Source organism: Musca vetustissima, unplaced genomic scaffold (genome assembly GCF_032173495.1).
Source record: "Musca vetustissima isolate MV318-11 ecotype Yass unplaced genomic scaffold, APGP_CSIRO_Mvet_v1 utg1866, whole genome shotgun sequence".
Lineage (NCBI taxonomy): Eukaryota > Metazoa > Arthropoda > Insecta > Diptera > Muscidae > Musca > Musca vetustissima.
In genome coordinates, this window is record NW_026880430.1 from 200,119 (window position 1) to 217,204 (window position 17,086).

At 32.8% G+C, this 17,086-nt stretch overlaps 1 protein-coding gene across 1 annotated transcript in view; it reads left to right on the plus strand.

The window, feature by feature from the left end:
* Positions 1-17,086, plus strand: part of LOC133326021 (glucose transporter type 1-like) — a 104,815-nt gene that overhangs the window by 61,521 nt on the left and 26,208 nt on the right. The window contains exons 8-11 of the mRNA XM_061534698.1: positions 492-616; positions 695-973; positions 1,068-1,345; positions 5,246-5,368. Of these exons, the coding sequence (XP_061390682.1) occupies positions 492-616; positions 695-973; positions 1,068-1,345; positions 5,246-5,368 (805 nt within the window). The remainder of the gene's footprint in view (positions 1-491; positions 617-694; positions 974-1,067; positions 1,346-5,245; positions 5,369-17,086) is intronic.

Genomic DNA, 17,086 nt, shown 5'->3' on the forward strand with positions numbered 1-17,086 from the left:
TGGATGGATTGAATTTTGAACATAATATATTTGTGGTCAGAAAATGAGTATTCTTCTGAGACTCTCCACTCCTGGACCTCATCTATTAAGTTCGCTGAACATATTGTTATATCTAATACCTTTTCACTAATTCTGTTAACAAAGGCAACAATGTTACGGGTTATTAGATCGTTAGTATTCAAATAATCTTTTGTTAGTTTTAGTACTACCTCACCCAATATGGTGTGAGTTAGCATCATTACCAATCACTTCATTATCTGTTTTCTGCAGCTCTTGGTGGTTGTATGAAGAGAATAACAAATAAATACCCACCCATTTACTTTCAGATGACCCTTTCTAACTATTATCAAAAATATATCACTACTGACCCATAATATTTCTTAGCTAAATTTCCATTTTTTCTTCCTATACTTTTCATTTCTTATTTTTCATTAAATAATAAAATTCATATAATAATTAATTTCTTTTTCTTTCCAATTTTCCATTTGCAGAAAGGGTGGTTTATTATTAAATAATGTGTTGGGTATAACTGGTGGCTGTTTAATGGGTTTTACCAAAGTTAGTCATTCCTATGAAATGTTATTCCTTGGCCGTTTTATAATTGGTGTTAATTGCGGTAAGTCGCCAACAACCACTTTCCACACAGCAATTATATAATTATTTATTCCACAATTAAAAAATTTTATTGGAACAGGTCTCAATACATCATTAGTGCCAATGTACATTTCCGAAATTGCCCCTCTAAATTTAAGAGGTGGCCTAGGTACTGTTAATCAATTGGCTGTGACTGTAGGTTTACTATTATCCCAGGTATTGGGTATTGAACAAATTTTAGGAACCAATGATGGCTGGCCCATTCTATTGGGTCTGGCCGTGTGTCCTGCAGTTTTACAATTAATCTTACTGCCGGTATGTCCAGAATCTCCTAGATATCTGTTAATTACCAAACAATGGGAAGAAGAAGCTAGAAAAGGTAAGGAATGAAGCCATGTTACACCTAATCTCTACTCTTTATGCTAAATAGTTTTTAAATTCGAAATTTGTTCTTACCATCCACCCCCATGCAGCACTCAGACGTTTACGTGCCTCAAGTACCGTCGATGAAGACATCGAAGAAATGCGTGCCGAAGAGCGTGCCCAACAATCCGAAAGTCATATATCCACAATGGAACTGATATGTTCGCCCACACTCAGAGCCCCTCTGATTATTGGCATTGTTATGCAGCTATCGCAGCAATTCAGTGGTATCAATGCTGTTTTCTATTACTCAACATCACTGTTCGTTAGTTCGGGGCTATCGGAAGAAAGCGCCAAATTTGCGACAATAGGCATTGGTGCTATCATGGTGAGTAATGGACAACGCATTGCCTTCGTTATTATTGAGAAAACCCTGATTCAAAAATCGTGTGTGTGTGTGTGAGAGAGAATGTGCAATCTCTCCGAAGAAATAAACTAAAAATGGCCAAGATATCGAATGAATCGTCAGTTCGATTTGTGGAAATTTCATTGTGTATACATGTCTTCGTTAAAAAGGTCACATTGACGAAAACTGTTGATGACTGGCGAAAGGACGAAGAAATGAAGAATCAATAGTGATGGCGAGCACACGAATCAACAGCAAACCGCGTTATTAAATGAAATAATACAATTCTGAGCGGTTTTTACTAAACCAACAACAAAAGAAAAAATTGAACATTATTTCAAAATAAAACTGGAGCGCAATAAATAAGGGTTTGAAAGAAATGTAAAAAAATATATATCGTACATTTTTTAAGAATACTCTTAAGGGAATAATGAGTCATAGGAATATTATCTTTTATATACAATTATAGGAATAATAGAAGGATCGTTTTATATAAATTTGGTATTATTACTAATAGAGCAATTTTCATAAATTTGAGAAAAATTACAATTTGTAAACACGATACAGGCCACAGTTATGGACCAATCTACACGAATCTTTACGTTTTTTGGTAAAGATCGGTTAATATTTAGGGAATGAAATGACCAAATTCTTAATTTTTGTTGGTTTTTCTGTTCGCTCCAGAAGCCGAAAATTGTTGTATGTACTCGGATGTGGGCGTTACACTTACATATTTACATATGCTTACGTATTCAGATAATATTTAGTAACCCATTACCACACTAGAGGGCGGAAATATAGCGCTAATCGCTTTGAGATGTTCCATTAGGTTCCAGTTATGGTCAAGGTCAACGCCTATAATTTTCGTTTATGATCAGATAATAATTTCGGGATGAAGTGTTTCGAAAACCTTTTTTATTTATTTATTTTTTTTTTTGAGTCGAACTAATGTCGATCTCTACACAACCTCCATACAATTATAAGTCGAACATCACAACACAACCCAACGAAGGGCTGCACTGATGGGCTGCACTGCATATTAGTAATATTCGGAAAATATGTCAGTGAAAGGAAGAAGTAAGGTTGACCTCTAATCGGACAAGAGTGTGCAACTATTACGAAATATTGCCCAGGCTCGGAATTAGCATCAGCAGAAAATTGGAGTTCCGTGGTAGTTGTGTAGGGTATAGGGTATATTCGCTCCCTGGCTAAGTGATAATTTATGGAACTTAGAAGGAAGCATTTTGAAGGAATATATGAGTCATTATCCTGTATTTATAAAGAATTTCTAAATTTCCACGATGGACTGTCGGAATAATTCGGATAACACTGTGAAACACAAAAAAAATATTAACGGGAGATTCCAAAAAATCATCATAGAGGGGCTAAAAATAGAAGACACGAGTATCGGCATTTTGAAATTTATGTCGGCAGATAACCTAAAAAAGCGTGGCAATATTTCCCATTTTTCGTGTGAGGAATATTTTTGTCTAATACGTTATCCCTCAGTCGACTCTCTGAAGGGAGTATGTGTAAAACTTTACTAAACTAGTTTTCAATCACTTCTGGAAAGGGGACCGAGACTCATTTCCATTGAAAACTCATTTAAGATGGTGTTAAAACAGGTCAGAATATTCAACAAAAATGTTCGCTATAAAGTTTTAAAGTAAGTCCAAAACTCGAAAACCAACCTAAACATCAACAATCCTAAAATTAAGAAAACTCATTTAAGGGTTAAAACCGATCTTCTTGTGTGTTCTTGTGTTTGTATCAATTTTCCCACTTGATGTCGTTTGAGAAACAAGGCTTAGAGCACCAAAATATTATCCATCAAATTTTAGTGTATGCCAAAGAATAAAATATTTTACGCCAAATTTCAAAATTTTCAATAAGACTGCATCTCTGAATGTGTCTCTTAAGTCCCCTTTTATATTTAAAACGGGGCTATATCAGGCCAGGCCATTCTACAAAAATGTTCGCTATTAAGTTTTACTTAAGTCTCAGAATATACCAAAACTCGAAAATCAGACAAAACGTCAAAATCTTAAAAATTCGAAAACTCGCTTAAGGGTTAAAACCGATTTAATACCGAGAAGGATGATATTAAGGACTAAAGTATTATCCATTAAATTTTAGTGTAAGACCATGAATACGAGAAATCGGTATATATATATATATATATATACTATATATATACCGAATATATAGACGTCGTTTAGGACAAAACATAAAAAAATATATATTGACATTTTCTTCATAGAAATTTCCCAGTATTTTTTTCAACAAACTGTATGAAAGTAACATGAAATTTCATTTTTCGTGCATAGCTTCAAAGGATGAAATAATCTACATCAAATTGCAATATGAGTACCAATACAAACGATATATTTAAATCCAATAGTTTTTTAGTATTTAGGAGTATTTCGTCAAAGACGAAGTCATTCAACATAGATTTTCACTATTAGTTGCTAAAGAAAAGATTTTTTGTAAAAACCATATTAATTTGTAACCAGTGAGCGGAGTAGTATAGTCGGACGGGGCCGACCATATGATATCCTACACAACTTCCACGAAAAACTACCTTTCTGTGGATTTATATTCTGAGCTTGGGCAATATTTCGCGATATTTGAACCATCTGGACCATCTAGAGGCCGACAATTATAACTAATGTTCAGTACAGCCCTTCTAATTACATGTCCAGATTCAAATCCCTTGTGTTGTGATCTTCTTATTCCCATTGGAGCCTATAGATCGACTCGAAAAAAAACACAAAAAATTAAATTTTCGGTCCACTTCATCACAATATAATTATCTGATCGTCACCGAAAATTATAGGCGTTATCCTTGACCATAACTGGAACTACATGGAAAATTTTAAAGCGATCAGCGTTATATTTCTACTGTGGTAAAGGGTTACTAAATAATATCTGAATACATAAGCACCTGTAAATGTATAAGTGTAACTCCCACATCTGAGTACATACGACCATATAATTGGTATCAATTTAAAGGCCAACCACTGCCCTTGGATATACCAACAACTTTTCGGGTCTATGTCCTTCAGGTGTGAATCTATACGCTATTGAATACAAATTTTGTAATTTTTCACACAAAAGTCAGGGTCCATTTGAACCGCTAAATATTGACCGATTCTTATCAAAACACACATGCTTATTCTTTGGCCCGATCCCCTTCTCTATGTAAAAATTCGCAATGTTTGGGTCATAATTGCGGCCTCCAGAGCGACCAGAAAAAAGATAAAAATTAAGTATTTGGTCCATTTCATACCCCAGATATTAACCGATCTTTACCAAAAACAATAGGGGTCTTCATTGGGCAGAACCCATCCTACATGCAAAATTTCGTGTAGATTGGTCCATAACTGTGGCCTGTATCGTGCTTACAAAATATAATGGACAGACGGACACACATGTCTAGATCGACTCAGCTAGTCGAGATATGACGATCGGTATACTTAAATGTAGGTCTAGGACCAATATTTCGCGGCGTTACAAACTCTTGGGGCTGCACAAAGCTATAATACCCTGACAACATAGTTGTGTAGGGTATAAAAATTGTCTCTAATTTTGGTACATATAAATGTTCTACTTTGGCCCTTGAAGTTTTATTATAGAGTATGTATTTGAAAATAATAATACTTCTGAGAACCTTTCCGTTTTAGGCTATCAAAGACTTGGGTAAATTTAAGTTAATATAGTTTGCAGTATTGTGTTCCAGTTTATATTTATTTTTATTCTTGAAATATGTTCAATTTTTTTTAACAAAAAAATATGGAATTGTATTTATTCTCCGAGTGATGCTCTATATATTTGTTCATATCCATAATAAATTACTAAAAATTTGTTTTCAATATCAATTAGGTGGCAATGACATTAGTATCAATACCTCTGATGGATCGAACCGGTCGTCGTACCCTACATCTATACGGCTTGGGTGGCATGTTTATATTCTCGATATTCATAACAATATCATTTTTAATAAAGGCAAGTACTAAATATTTCAATGGCAAAAAAACAACATTTCAAAACATGCCTTGCAATGCAATGGTTAAAAAAAAAAAACGAAAATGGTTAAGTATGCGAATGTTTTGTGTCATATTCTAGTTAATTATTTTTTATATAAAAATATTATTTTCTATGATTTGTATGGTTACCCTTCGAAAGTAATTGAAAATTATTTCAGCCAAAAAATAATAATAATAATTTATTTCGTATATTAAATGAATGGTTGGTTTAGTACCATTTTTTGCTATATTATTTGTGATTATTTTTTATGCATGATGTTGTGTGTTATGAAATAATAAATAATAAAAAATAATAATAATATTGAAAATATATTTTAGAATCAAAAAATAATAAAAAAAAAAACGTTTGCTTATTCTGAGTCTTTGCAATTCATTTCATGTGAATGAATAGTAACTAATTATATTTTACACAAACATTTATTTTTTTATGAAATATATAAATGAAAATATTTAACATTCAACTAACAACAGTGCTCACGATAAACATACGTTTTTATACCCTTCACCACACTGTGGTACAGGGTATTATGTCTTTGTGCAGTAACAGGCAAAAATAATCGAGATAGACCCATGGTTCCTTTTGAGAATATATAGAATCACTTTCTAAGTCGATTTATGCACTTGTCCGTCTGTCTGTCTGTCTGTCCATGTTAAATTGTAAACAAAGTACAGGTCGCATTTATGATCCGAATTGGATGAAATTTGGCATAGGTCACTTGTTCGGCCCAAGGACGAACCCTATTGAAATTGGGAAAAATCGGTTCAGATTTAGATATAGCTCCCATATATATATTTAACCGATTTAATGTAAACGGTCCCTATATATCTTTCGATTTGCACGAAATTTGGTACAGGCTAATCATTTAGGCCTATAATGATGTCTGCCAAGTTTCGTGAAAATCGGTCCAGATTTAGATATAGCTCCCATATATAGTTTCGTCCGATTTCAGGTAAATGGTGCCCCAAAGTCCCTATATATCTTTTGATTTGCACGAAATTTGGCACAACGTACTGAATTAGGCCTAGAGTGATGTCTGCCAAGTTTCGAGAAAATCGGTCCAGATTTAGATATAGCTCCCATATATAGGTTCGTCCGATTTCATGTAAATGGTGCCCCAAAGTCCCTATATATCTTTTGATTTGCACGAAATTTGGCATAATGTACTGAATTAAGCCTAGAGTGATTTCTGCCAAGTTTAGAGAAAATCGGTCCAGATTTAGATATAGCTCCCATATATAGTTTCGTCCGATTTCATGTAAATGGTGCCCCAAAGTCCCGATAGATCATTCGATTTCCACGAAATTTGGCATAACGTACTGAATTGAGCCTAGAATGATATCTGCCAAGTTTCATGAAAATCGGTCCTGATTTAGATATATCTCCCATATATAGTTTCGTCCGATTTCATGTAAATGGTGCCCCAAAGTCCCTATATATCTTTCGATTTGCACGAAAATTGGTACAGCCTAATCATTTAGGTCTAGAATGATGTATGTAAAGTTTCGTGGAAATCGGTCAAGATTTAGATATAGCTCCCATGTATAGTTTCGTCCGATTTCATGTAAATGGTACCCCAAAGTCCCTATATATCTTTCGATTTGCACGAAATTTGGCATAACGTACTGAATTGAGCCTAGATTGATGTCTGCGTTGTTTCGTGAAAATCTGTCCACATTTAGATATAGCTCCCTTTTATTATAGATTGATTTTAAGTACTTGACGCACAAAGGAACCAATAGGAACAAAACGTTCTGAAATTAGTATAAGTTATCCTGTGACAAGTTTGTTTGAAATCGCTTAATATTTGGCCCGATTTCAAGTAAATTGGGCATCAAATCATGTTAGTCAGTTTGACATCAAATTTTGCATAGAATTATGTAGTTTCGTTTTCTAGAAGTACAGACATAGCCCAACGGATGACCTATTTATATTTGTTTGAAGTCGATTTACATAATTTATGGATAGATCTACGTAGATTCACATTTTGATAAATATCACATATTTTATTTCATTCAAGTTCATGCTAATAGTCCTGTTTAATATACCCATAGTGGTGAAGGGTATCATATAGTCGGCCCCGTCCGACTTTACTACTTTCCTTACTGGTTTTTATATTCGACATTAAAGTCTATATATGAAATTCAATTACACTTGTCCATACGGATTTGTAGTAATACGGAATGCGTTTGAAATTATTACTATTTTGTAAATTAAGTTACAAATTGCATGGAACATTCATATTTCATATTAATCTTGTTATTTCAATATATTCTAATAATTTTATATAACTATAATTTTTTATGCTACCAGATATATGCAATATTTAAAAAAACTCATATGTACATGTATTTAGTTTTTTTATGTTTTTTTCACCGTAACTTAAGAACTACTACTCCGATTTTGACCAAACTTTGTGTATATGCTCTATGGGGCGTGAGAAGTGTTTCTGTCTATTTTTAAGTTCGTCCGACATATGGCAAGCTATATAGTTTCTTGCGTATATCGATCACGAACATACACGTAATTTATATATATATACATATTTGTAGTGATAGAGATTTGGGAAGTATATATATATCTAAATTCGAATCCTACATGGAGACAATTGCGCATTAGATGTTCTAGGTGTCTAACTTATATGTGCCGTTATTGTATCACAAATATATTTTTCATGATGTGAAAAATGTTTCCACTGAGAACGACTCCATCTATTTGACTCACATTTTCCTGCGGTTGTTTTTGATTGCTGTGGGAAGAGTTTTGCCAAAGAAAATTATAAAAAGGTCGGATATTGAAGTAATCGAATGTTGTATTACTTACACTGAGAATTCAAAAACGTATTCCCTTTATCTTTCAAAAATTAAATTTAATTTAAAAAATAATCCCAAAGGTTTCTATAAGTTCGTAAACTCTAAAATTTAATAAATTTCCAAGTAGTATGAGATATGGAAGTAGAGAATCATCTGATAACATATCTTCCCTTGCATTATACTAACAAATAATGAAGTTTTGACAGGCCTAAAATCTTTACGTACATCTAACCTATCAGGGCCAGATGGTGTTCCCACTCTTATTCTTAAATCCTGTGCAAATGAAATGTATTTACCTCTGACTGTGATATTTAATGATTCTCTACGTAAGGGTTATTTCCCAATATTCTAAAGATCTAGTTATATTATCCCTCTACACAAATCTGGAAATAGCAGTTTGGTAGAAAATTACAGATGTATTGCTAAACTAAGCGCTATACCTAAAATTTTTGAGCTTTTGATATGTCGCAGATTAAAACATTTCACAAAATCTATAATATCGACTCTTCAACATAGTTTTATTCAAGGCAGATCTACAACTACAAACCTTTTGGAATTCATTAATGATGTTCACAAGGGTTTTAGTCAAAAATTGCAGACTGATGTTATATACACCGATTTCAGCAAAGCATTTGATACGGTAGTTCATACACTGCTGCATTATAAACTTAGTGTTATGGGATTTCCTAATACATTCTTAAATTGGATATCTACCTACTTAGAAGGTCGTTCGCAGAAAGTGTTACTTAATGACTCATTATCCAGGAATATTACTCTCTTATCGGGGGTTCCACAAGGTAGTCACTTAGGACCTCTTCTTTTTATTCTCTATATCAATGACCTTTTTTCCGTTATCCGCTTTTCAAAAATACAATGTATGCTGATGATGTTAAGCTTTTTCCGGCATATTGAATCTCCAAGCATTCCAATCTTTTACAGTTCGATTTGCATTCTTTGGCTTACTGGTGTAGCGCCAATGGAATGTTTTTAAATCTTAAAAAAAATGTAAGAAGCTATCATTATTTAGAATGCAACAAATCAGCATTGATTATCACATTGGTTCTTATCTAGGAGTAATATTAGACCCTAAACTGTAGTTTAATCTCCATATAGAGTCTTGCATTAATAATGCAAAATCTTTATTAGGATTCATTAAGCGCTGGTCCAAAGAATTTGATTATCCTTACGTTACAAAACGCCAATTTATTACTTTAGTTCGACCAACGCTAGAGTGTTGTAGGAGTCCCTCTTACAAGTTTTATTCTGATAAAATAGAATCTGTCCAAACTCAATTTCTTTTGTTTGCTTTGCGGGGTCTACAATGGGACCCATCTGTAAGCTCCCCCCATATGAAAGTCGCTTAATGTTAATAGATTTGCCTACCCTTGAAAGAAGACGCTTTATGCTAAGGGCGATTTTTATAATAAAATTGATACGTGGCTTAATCGATTCCTCTAATTTATTAAGTTAAATAAATTTCAATATTCCATCATGTAGTACCAGTAAATATTTGCGTAATTTCGAATAGCAATATATGCTTCAGTGGATCATCAATGTATTCGTGATTGTGGCGTTAATATCGGTTGGGTTTTTTACTATACTATTCCATTCGCCTAAGTCATCCTGACAATATCTAATCCCCCTCACATTTAAATTCTAATGTGTGGCTAAAAGGGTGGTGAGGAACTACCTTGCAGTACGTTTTAAAGAATAGAACTTAATATTGTATCTTTTTCAAATCTTCCCTGTTATCCATGATTTTTCTTTGATAATTTTGACCTTTTAAATTTTATTCACAAAATCTAGGCTCATTAATAGAGTCACCCGGGATGTGAAAAAGCTTTTTAATGTCAAAGAGTTAATCGGAGATTCGATTAAAATCGTTGCCAAACTTTCAGAAATAACGAATATTGTATGGTAAGATTGTACGAAAGCTACCCGAAAAAATAGACCAATATTAATAACGTTTGGAACCCAATGAAAATCTAAATTGCAGTCATTTCGGTAGAAAAATAACGAATATTGATTTTTTTAGATTTGCCAGGTAATTATCATGGTATAATAATAGAAGGTAACAGCAAGTGTTGTTGTACAAAAAACGATACAACAACCACATGGAAATTTGTTGTTGTAAGTTCTACTAGTGTCAACTCATTTGACAGAAAAATGTAAACAAACAAACAAATTATCATCAAATTATTTTTATTTTGAAAATGAAATATTTTCGAATCCTCAAAATAAAAATTGAAAAACATGAATGAAAATCTATCAAATTTATATTTCTATCGCTTCCACATCTTTCCTATAATTGAGCCATTGCCATATACAGTGGCTCCATCGCATAATCGGACAAAAGGAGTATTTACTAAAACCAGAAGATTTTTGGAGGCAGGTAATTTGATGATAGATCATCTTAAAATACATTTCCATTGATAGTTTTCATTATATTAAGGTTCTGTTTACTGACGAAAGCAAATTTAACTTGCACGGGTCAGATGGAAAGATGTATGTGTGGCGTAAGCCAAATGCTGAATTTAATCATAAGAATACAAAATCCACTGTTAAGCACGGAGGAGGTTCTGTTATTGTTTGGGGCTGCATGTCGAGTGCAGGAGTAGGCAATTTGCATTTTATTAATGGTAAAATGGACAATTTTGTCTACCTCAATATTTTAAAACAAAATGTAAAGCAAAGTGCAGACGAATTGGGTATCGCGAACAACTTTGCCTTTTATCAAGACAACGATCCCAAGCACACATCAGGTGTTGCAAAGCTTTGGTTGATCCATAACTGCCCAAAACTTATACAAACACCAGCACAGAGCTCAGACCTTAACGTAATTGAGCATCTTTGGGAAGAATTAGCTAGGTGAGTGTATGGAAAAAAATTTAACTCCTAAGTACAGCTTAAGGTGGCTTTACTGGAATCGTGGAACTCCATAGAGCCGGAGGTATGCCAGAATTTGGTCAAATCAATACCGAAGCGTTTACAGGCCGTTCTGGACAACAAAGGATATGCAACTAAATATTAATTTCTCGATTTTTTCATTTTTTAACATTGATACTTTGCTTTGTCCGATTTTGCGTTGAACACAATAAATTGAGTTAATTTTGTTTTACTGACGAAATTTACTGTTATCACTAGAAAAGTTGTTGCTTTTTGTATTGTTCAGAAATATAAGTAAGTAATGTGTAAATAAAAGCGAAAAAAACTACACATTTAGACAATTTCTTTGATATGCATATCATTATTATATCTGACAACCACTTGTCCGATTATTCGATGGAGCCACTGTATATGTGTAACACATATGAAAATGCTGGGAATAGAGAGTTATTCCTTGAATAAACATTTGCTTCCTCAAACTTTCCCAGCAGGCAGATTGAGTAAGTTGAATACGGGAGCACATTTAATAAAGAACAATTATAAATTGTATGCGTTCCCAATTTTCCTGTTGGATGATTTTTAAAAACATCAAATCCATATTGACACTAGTATTACGTTGGAATCAAATCAGCTGGGACTTGCTGTTACCTTTTATAATTGTACCATGGGTAATTATTTAGAAACCAAACTATCGAATTATGGGGTATATGTGAGCTAGCCCAAAATGTGGGCCGATATAGACCATCTTCGAACTTGACTGCCTGTAGACAAAAGACAAATATATGCAATATTTCTAAACCCCAATATGACAGATCAAGAAATGATTTAGAAACGTAATGTAATTTTTTTTTATATCCTTCATACTATGATAGAGGGTATTAAAATGTATCGGTATATTAATGACTAGAATACCTAAAAAGGTATGAAGGTGTGCACATGCATGTTCATTAAACACTTTCAAACACTGTGTACAGGATATTATGTATTTGGGCATACTTTCTGAATCAATCTAAGCATGTCCGTCTGTCTCTTGATGTAAAATAGTTTTTTTTTTTTTTTTTTGCCCATGTATGATATCTATTGATATAGGTGAAAATCGGTTCAGATTTAGATATAGCCGATTTTATGTAAATGGTGCACCAAACTTTTCATTCATTTCCACCAAACTCAGTTCGGATTTAGATATATCTTCTATATATACATTCATTTAAGGGGACCCCCCCATTCTCGGGGTTAATTTTTTTTATTTAATTCGAATATACACTAATTCAAGAATGTCCCTACAAAATTTCAAGTAAAAATCTCAAGAACTCTTGACAATATAGCCGATTTATTGTGTCAGCATCAAGGGACGGCTAAAGAGGTTCTCAAACTTTAAACGCGTTTTTCTCTTTTGCGAATGGCGGGCACGATAACTCAAAAACTAATAACCCAATCGATTCCAAATTTTTACACGTTTCTCTGTGAGTGTATAGCTATCTTACGAACTAGGATAAAGCCAATCGGTGAAGATCTTCCTTCTTTTTATACCCTCCACCATAGTATGGAGCGTATATTAGTTTTGTTTTTCCGTTTGTAACGCATCGAAATAATCATTTCCGACCCTATAAAGTATATATATTCTTGATCAGCATAAAATTCTATGACGATCTAAGCATGTCCGTCTGTTCGTCTGTCTGTTGTAATCACTCTAGCGTCTAAACGAATTGAGATAGAACGCCAAAATTTTGCATAGAGTCGTCTTTTGTCTGCAGGCAGGTCAAGTTCGAAGATGGACTATATCGGTCCACGTTTAGGCATACCTCCCATATAAGGGTACCCCAAATTTTTAGTATTTTGGGGTTCTTATGCGCGTTTTCAAACAAATTCGTATTTGAATTTGGTAAAATGGGCTCTTTTTGGATACCAAATTTCTCAACTAAAAATTATAACTTTGGGTCCACTTTTTCTGGTAGCCCCCATATAATGGTACCTCCCAATTTTCAGTTTGTGGGGGGGGGGTTGTCGGTTTGACCGTTTTTGGTTTTGGGGTAGTCCCCATATAACATATACACCATAGACCGCAGGTCTGCCCGATTGACATGAACTTTTGAACAGATTTCAGAATGACATGGTGCATATATCTATGTAGACCGATTTGTGATTCTTTCTTACGGGTATTTTCTTCAACTATTGATGGCCTGTAATAATGGACGTTAGAACACGTCATAAATAGAACAATGTCTACCAAATTTATGGTTCAGATCGGTTCCAATATACATATACAAAATAGAATACAATATATTGCATATATCTACAAATTGGTTTCAATAATAAATTTATTTATTAATGCATTATTTTGCACGCTTTGCGCACGTGTTATTATAAATATTGAAAAATAATTTATCATATAAAATTGTTGTCATTTTATATATGTATATTTGCATAGTTTTGACTTTTTTCTTTAATTTCAAAAAATAGTTAATTGTTTTTGCATATTCATCTAAATAAAAATCGTTTTGGTAGCATGTTGTTAATTTGTTATTATTATTATTTTTTTTTTTTTTTTTTGTAAATAGTATGTAGAGTTTAGGCTAAGTTTTATTGAATAAATGAGTTTTAAATTAAAGTAAGATTTACTTTTACTTATAATTGTAAAAAATGCTAAAAATAAGATTTGCAAATGTTGTTGTTTATAAAGGATACCTTTGTCTTCCGGGATAAGATTTTTAATGTGCTAATACTCAACAATGAAATAATACGAAGAATCTGGAACATTGTAACAATATTGTAAAACATAGTGTCAGGAAAAATTTAGTACTAGGTTGATAATATGTCATTTTCTGCAGAAAATATATTCCTCAAATTTTATAAAAACAAGTAAAAAGGAGGTGCGTCCTAGCCGAATATATTAAAATCCTCGGAAGCTTTTTATTAGTCTTCATAAAAAGCTTCCGAGGATTGTGAATTGTCTGCTAGTGGATTGTTTATTTGGGGAAATGAAATAAAAAATTGCAGAAACTCCAGTTTAATAACTGGCCTAGGAACTTCAACGAAACAAGCGATGTAAAAAGGTATAGAACACCTTTTGGACAGCAGCTTTTTATTCACCACCAATCTAAAATGTAAATTTACAGTATATATAAATTTGTAAATTTACAGTATGTTATACATTATATGGGGGTTAGGAATATGGTTCTGTGTTCATTCTCCTTCAGCCTGAATGCAAGATTAAAGTCACTTCATTGCAAAATGAGGCGGAATCCTTTAGTATTCCGACAAGTGCCAAATGTTTAGTTAAGATTTTTTTATCCTTCCAGAACGCGGATTGTCAAAATATAGCCACTTCGGCAGAAAAATGTGGCTAAGATCTTCACAATATCGCACCTATATTGAAAATAATCTGCATTTATGTACTGTAGCTATACCTAAAATATGATGTAATTTCAAATTGCAGACACTTCGATGTGTGCTGCTAAAACCTTTAAAACGCCAATGAATGAAGTGTACAGTTAGACAAATATTTATCATTTCTATTATCAAATTAGAGCCAAATCTATTGAAAAATGTTTAAACATCACCAAAATACCCCAATATTAATATTTTTGTAGGAAGATTTGCCAATCATCGATAACCCTACACAGGCCAATCCAGTCAATTCGCATGATCATTTTGCCAAATTCCGCCTAAATTGAGGAGGTATACCAAAAAGTGGAAAAAGTGGATATACCCCATTTTCAATCACAAACATCCTCTGATTAGAGAGATAAAGTTAAACTTATATATACTACATAAAGCCTAGTAAGAAATCTGTACAGTCGAACATCATCAACAAAACAACTATAACCAGTGAGCGAAGCAGTATAGTCAGACGGGACCGACCATATGAAACCCTACACAACTTCCTCCGAGCTCAATGTAGTTCGCAATATTTGCACCCTCCTGACTGATGATGGGTCCACAGCTCCACTTTCTAACCCTGGCATACTTTCGAAACCTCTTGTACAAGTTCCGATGCAGTCGAAAGGATTGTAGTGATTCTAAATCTACTGAGTAGTTTTAGAATCTAAGATTATTGTTGAACCAGACGGACAACAATATAAATTGCAACTACAACAATACAACGAGTATTCAGACGATACTTACGTTTTGTTGACTGCAAATTAAACACACTTTAAACACGTTTAAATTCAATTCAAAAAATCGGCACTGTCGGTCCTTTTACTTGTTGTTTTCAGGCCATTCACGGTTTTTAACTTCAAGAAGAAGAGTGACGTTTTTTCTTCTGCGGAGATGGGACCTCATCGATAAATTATTTATCGAGATCGATGAGGTCCATTTTGATTTCGTCATCTAAAGGGTTGGGCAGAATCCCAACGTCACTTTTTCCCGACGTGAATATTTACGGCATAAAATAAAAATTTGGTCACTTTAGGTTTTGGTTGAGTATTTTGGCAGTTTTAAGTATTTTGGCAGATCCTCTTCACCTTGTAAAATATGCAATGAACTGCATATAATAATGGCCTCTAGAGGGACTAGAAAACCTGACAAAAAATGCACCATCTAAATATCATCTCAACATCACCGAAACTTATAGGCGTCGTCCTGGATCATAACCGGAACTTCATGTAAAATTTCAAAGCAATTGGCGTGACATTTCCGCCCTCTACTGGGGTATTTGTAATACTAAGCAATATTATAATACATTGACACTTTTAAATATTTACGTGTAATTCCCACATTTGAATTCATACAACAATATCAATCCTCTTGGATATATTATAAAGTTCTCGGGTCTATGACCTTCAGGAGTATATATATATATATATATATACGCCCGCGAATACAATTTTTCCACTAAATATTGACCGATCGTTTTTATTTGTTCCGATCGCCTTCTCCATGTAAAATTTCGCGATAAAAATAACTTACAAAGTATCCATTATAAAAACAAAAAATAAATATTTTTTAATTAAAAATAATTAAAATTAATTTAAACAAAAAACTCATTTATTCAATTGTCCCCCACCCCACAAACGAAAAAAATTCTCGACTTGGCAGGCTTTTGTCCCATAGCAAAAAAAAACAAATAAAAAGAAAATAATTAATATTTTATTTTGATTTTTTGTATATTTATTCTTAATTTATTTTCAAAAACAAATTTTAATTTAGAAAATAATGCTTCAAAAAAACGAAAATTAAAACAATTTCGATTACTACAATACAACATTTGGTGAAATTAAAAAAAAAAATACACAACGACAAAGCACCAGATTCAGTCACCTTCTTCACAAAAAAATAACAAAAAAGCAATTCACAGAATTTTTTGTGTTATTAACAACAACAAAAGTGCAACACAAATAATTTTTATTGTACAAATTAACAAAAACAATTTTCAATAACAAAAATTATTCTCATATAATAACACTTCAGTAAGCTGTGTAAAATAACACCAAATACACTGAAAGAAAAAAACTAAACGTTCACTAAAGCCACGCCTCAATAAAATAACTTATTTTGACCACACACAATATTTATATATTTATTTTTTAATAAAATAAATTATATTCTATTTATTGTTACTAACCAATGTTCCATGCCCAACGAACCTGCACAAAACGCAAACAATTAAAATGACAGTTGAATTCTGTAAAATATCAAAAAGAAGAAAATGAAAAAAACGCTCGTATGGAACTAACTAAATTTCAAACTGCCACTGTGACAATGCAGAGTTTATTTTAGAAACCAAATAAATTTGTTCAATTTGTTCAAAAAAAAGAATCTCTATACTCAACTCATGCATAAAAATAAGAAAAACAATATATATATTTAATGAAAATGATTTCTATTAATTAATAGAAATTTTGGAGGTAATTGTTTGATAAACTTCTCAGCGTATTCTAATCAACGAAATTTGCTAATTTTTTGCAAATCATAATTTTTGTTTTATTGGGATATTAGAGGAAAGGGGGGATTTTAATTATTGTTCTATGACAATGCA